At 45.4% G+C, this 5,170-nt stretch overlaps 1 protein-coding gene across 1 annotated transcript in view; it reads left to right on the top strand.

The window, feature by feature from the left end:
- Positions 1 to 4,921, top strand: part of LOC308288866 (insulin-like growth factor 1 receptor) — a gene marked incomplete at both ends in the record, with an annotated part of 95,763 nt that extends 90,842 nt beyond the window's left edge. Inside the window, 3 exons of the mRNA XM_080730341.1 lie at positions 1,912 to 2,014; positions 3,237 to 3,462; positions 4,491 to 4,921. Coding sequence (XP_080586467.1) covers positions 1,912 to 2,014; positions 3,237 to 3,462; positions 4,491 to 4,921 — 760 coding nt within the window. The remainder of the gene's footprint in view (positions 1 to 1,911; positions 2,015 to 3,236; positions 3,463 to 4,490) is intronic.
- Positions 4,922 to 5,170: the final 249 nt, after the last annotated feature.

The following is a 5,170-nucleotide window of genomic DNA, read 5'->3' as shown; positions in this document are numbered from 1 at the left end:
CCGCTTTAACAGGTAGTAGAAGCCAGCAGTGAAAGACATAGAAAAAACTTCGGGCTCCTCGGCCGTAAACTACGAATGAGTTAATAACCTCAGTATGTTCCACCAAACAGAAGAAAAATAATAATCTTGTGACTGGTTTGGTTTACTCAACAACATGCAATTAATATTTAATCTATGAGGAACTGAGCACGTGCAAATTGGCCTATTACAAATCAATGCAGGAGTTCTATTCTTTTATCTCCATCGCAATTAAACTGTACTATTGCATTCCCGCCTAACCAACTGTTAATTCCCATTTTAGAAAGTGTTTCTAAACGTGAAGTAGGCCTATTGATTTGATTTGATTGATTAGTAGACTAAATCTGGATTAAAACTAAAACTTTTCAGATAACTAAAATATGACTAAAACTGAATGACATTTTATTCAAAAGACTATGACTAAACTAAGACCCCGTGCAGACAACAGTGGTCTCTAGAGAAAACAGCAGCGGTGATTACAACGATGTAGTGTGCATGCCATGTTGCTAGGTGGCAGTGACACACTATCTGCCAGTGTGTGGCATCATGTCCGTTCCACTTCCTATCACTGCTGTTGTTTACATATATCACCATGGCAGTGTGCAGGCTCCACGGTGATGCGAGGGAGATCGCTGTCAAACCTTTCACCCTAGAACCTGGTCTCAACAGAAGGCATATCTTACATTTTATGTTGTCGTTTTCTCGTGAAAACGGTTTTGTGTGCACAAGTAACACTGCAAGGTGCTCACTCTAAGCCATATCTGTAAGGCTGAAAAACAGAACTTAGTAAGAAGATATACTGACTGACTGACTGACTGACTGACCTACCTTTATTGATGGTGTGTGTGTGGGGGGGATTCAGTGGGCACGGGCAGTACAGCAGTTAAGATCCAGTTGCAGAGTAAACAGCAGTAACTGTGAGGTGAGATTCAGATTTCAGGTGGAAGACTGACAGACACACAGAGCTATTGTTAGGAAGTTGAACTAAAAGGTTTCAGTCCAGACTGACAGACACACAGAGCTATTGTTAGGAAGTTGAACTAAAAGGTTCAGCTAAAGTCAATATTGTTCCTGTACGCAGAGATCGTGGAGTTTTGAACACTGGATGTTGATGGAGCCCTACCTGACTTAAAGGACAACTCCGCCCTAAATAACATCATCTAGGCCAGACCTGGGCATTGTACTGCCCTTTGGTTCACTCTGACTGGCCTGTGTAGAGTTAATGGCAAATGACAAAACAAACACATGTCTAGTTTTACCTCATGCATGGACTAAAGCTGCAATGCTTTTATTTAGATTTTTTTTAATTCACGTACATATGGACGCAATGCGTACATCAGCACGAGTGCGTGATCATTGGATCGTTGTCTCAATAACAAGCAGGTGGTCAGACTGGTCACAAGTCAAGACGACCTGCCTTACCTTACCCATCAAAAATGTCTAAAGTGGCTAAAAAAAGAAAAGTCGATGCCGAATGCCAGGTTTTCAACAAAGATTGGACTGCCAAGTATTTATTTACTGAAGTCTGAGGTAAAGCTGTGTGTTTGCAGGGAGCACATCTTGCGGGGAACACTGCCTTTTGGCCGGCCCTCCACAATATTTTCTGTTGTTCATGTGGCCTCATGGAAAAAATTATTGCCCACCCCTGATCGAGGCTCATGTTCCTACTTACATTGATCCCAAATGACTGTCCATGGGGTCTATTAGGCAGAAATGCCCCTGTTGTACAGTTTCCCCAGCAGAACCCAACAGCCCTCATAGCATAGAGTGGATCCCGTAAGCCTATCGCTTTTACAGTTTTTGTTTTGCGGTCAAAAGTTTTTAAATTATTGAATCAATCTGTTATAAGTTGTCATTACACGTGTGTGTGTGTGCGTGTGTGCGTGTGTGTAGCTTCGAGCTAATGCGTCTGTGCTGGCAGTACAACCCACGCATGCGTCCCACCTTCCTGGAGATCATCCAGACCATCCGCGAGGACCTCCACCCCTCCTTCCAGGTAGGAAATGATCCATTGATTGATTGATTGATTGATTGATTGAAGTATTTATTAGAAATGTGCTTAGGAAAAGGTACAGTTTCATGACAGTAGAGTTCACTACAAGGTCAACTAAAAGCCAAGGCTCATTTACATTGAGATCCTTTTTTTTTTACTCATATTACATTGAATGACAGACGGTACTAAAGAAAAAGGGGGAAAAAGACAGTTGTGGGAAAAAAAAACATGATGCAAAAATAAAATATATTTACAATAGAAAGGTCAGGGGTAAGGTTAGGTTAGGTTTACTGTCACCAGTTTTGAGTAGCAGCAGTGTTGATTTTGTCGACTAAAACTATGACGAAAGATGTTTGTCGACTGCGTTTTTTTTCACTGACGAAAACTAAATAAAAACTAAGCTGTGATGACTAAAACTAAGACTAAATATATTGACTATTTCGTCAACAAAATAAAAACTAGACTAAAACGTTAGGTAGGGCCTAGTGGAGAAGAGAGTCGTTTTATGTTTGGTTGCTCTCAGGTGTTGCATGCTGAAAATAGCCGATCTACAAGCTCACAACGCGTCGCGCTGCGACGCGTTGTGAGCTTGTAGATCGGCTATTTTCAGCACACAACCAAGTATAAAATCAGTCATTACGATGCCATCAAGGCCTGCCAAAATACATTTCAGTTGACTAAATAAACTGTATATTTAGTCGCCTAAAATCTTATGATATTTAGTCTAAAATTAGACAAAAACTAAAACTTTTCAGGTGACTAAATTATGACTAAAACTAAATGACATTTTATTCAAAAGACTATGACTAAAACTAAATCAAATGTTGCTGTCAAAACAACATTGAGTAGCAGCCGCCTCTAGGTGGCTTTTCAGAGCGGTTTTAAGTTGGGGAGTTAGGTTTTCACACTCCTTTAAGGCCTTCGGCAGGGCCTTCCACATTTTCATGCAATGAAAGTTGATAACCTTATCGATCGATTAATTGATAAGCTGCGTTTTTTTTTAGGACCAAAAGGATTTTTTTTGTCCAATTGCACATACCGGTAGTTTGAATTGATGTATGTAACATTAACGAGCGTCAACGAGCTTCAGCTGGACACGCACGCACGTACACACACACACACACACACACACACACACACACACACACACACACACAAATAAAACTATCAATTATAATCATTTAATTTAGTAGAATAATTTGGTCAAATGTCCCTGTCCTTCCAGGATCTGTCCTTCTACCACAGCGAGGTGGAGCAGCAGTGCCCGCCGCCGCCTCCGCACGACTCCTTCTGCTCTCCTCCTCAGCAGTCTCCTCCTCCCGGCCGCCACTCCTTCCACAAGGAGAGGTGCCTGGACCAGGACACTCCCCCAGACCACCAGGAAGAGGCGCTAGCGCCCGCTCCTCCTCCGCTGGACGTCAGCCACGCCTCCTCGTCGTCGTCGTCCCCAGGTAGGTTTGGAGCGCTCCACTGGTGGGCAGGCTGACCACTTTTTGTGGTCACATGTTCAGATACTGGATTCTGGTTGGCTTAAAACAGTGGTAAATCAGTCAACAACCTTGAGTTGGCTCATGGACCCCGCCCACTGTTGTGTTTCTGAAACAATTAATGATTGTAACTAAATAACCTTGCAAGTTACAACTGTGTTACAACTGTGTTTCAGGGTTGTTTGGCACTCTGCTTCGCCTCGTGCCACAACCCTGAAACAGTGGTAAATCAGCCAACAACCCACTCCCTCTCATGATAAATGGCTTACTTCTCAACCTTTTCAGGCCGTGACCCCCAAAATAATCATATTTCAACTGGGTACCCCTCTATACACTTAAACATTATGTTGGTTTGATTACTGTTGAGTGAGAAAACAATGTTGCACATTAAGTTAATCATCTGGGGACCTCCAAAAACATTTGGGGACCCCCCTGTTGCCATTCACTTTGCCATTCACTTCATGCATGCGCAATGCGCATACCCTCTATAGCAGCAAGTACTCCTTAGTCCCTCATTCAGTTACACTCCTTAACTCATTGGTTGTTTACAGCCGAGGAAACCGAAGATTTTGTCTTTCACTGCTGGCTTCTCCTACCTGTTAACACGGGCGCTAATCCAGTTCCCATCGTGCGCGATCGGACACTGTTATGCATCGTGTGTTCGCGTATTCCATCAGCTTCTCAAATCCTTTTAAATTTTGAAAATTGATCAATCCGTTCTCCATCTGTAAGCCGTGGTGTTTACACAGAAAGGCCTCAATCTTAATCGGTCCGCTCCATAATGTGTCCGCATAGAAACCGATCCCGGAGCATTAGTTCCGGCCTATTTTAGTTCAGCTTCGATATATATTTTTTAAAATTAAAGCTTATTAAATCTTCGGGTTCCTCGGGCATGGCGGAGAAGCCCTACAAAGGGGTATTTTTTTTGCAGCAGTTGTGTTAAGGAGACAACATAAAGTAACCTTGAACCTCGTTCCACTCGTCCTCCACAGGAGGAGGCCGTGTTCCCGCCTGTCCGACGACCAACGCCGCGGCGGCCGACTCCCACACACAGCCGCTCCCGCAGCCACAGACTCCGCCCACTGGACAAAGAGACAGATGTGTTCCTCCCTCCTCCGTCCTCCCCGCGCTGCTCCCCCTGACGCCGCCCTCGTCTGCGTCCAGCCCCACCCACCACCACCACCTCCCGCCGCTCTCCTCCGCCTCCTCGTCCTGCTCGTCCACGCCGCCACACAGGAAGTGTGAGGCGCTGGCGTCTAACGGGGCGGGGTTGGGGGGGGTGGAGTCTGTGGCGGACCTCCAGCCGTACGCTCACATGAACGGGGGCGGGGGTGGAGGGGGAGGAGACGGAGGAGGGGGAGAGGCGGGACAGCGGAAGAACGAGCGAGCCATGCCTCTCCCCCAGTCCTCCTCAGCCTGCTGACCCCTCCCCCTTTGGCCCCTTAGACCTCGCCCTCCTCTCGACCCCCCCTGGACCTTTTTTCTACGCATCCCGACGCCCGTCTCTACTCCCGTCTCTTAACAAACAACAAACAAACGGACGGACGGACACACACGACGGCCCTATTCCCCTTTTGTTTTGTTTTAAATTGAAACAACAAATAGCCTGTTTTTTTCCAACAGGGCTGCTGGGAGTTTGTTTTGTTTCTTCTCCTTCTTGAATAGCAAAGAC

Source organism: Nannobrachium achirus (genome assembly GCF_963921795.1).
Source record: "Nannobrachium achirus genome assembly, chromosome: 7".
Lineage (NCBI taxonomy): Eukaryota > Metazoa > Chordata > Actinopteri > Myctophiformes > Myctophidae > Nannobrachium > Nannobrachium achirus.
Note: the sequence above shows the minus strand (reverse complement) of the source record. Positions and strands in the feature narration are given on the sequence as shown.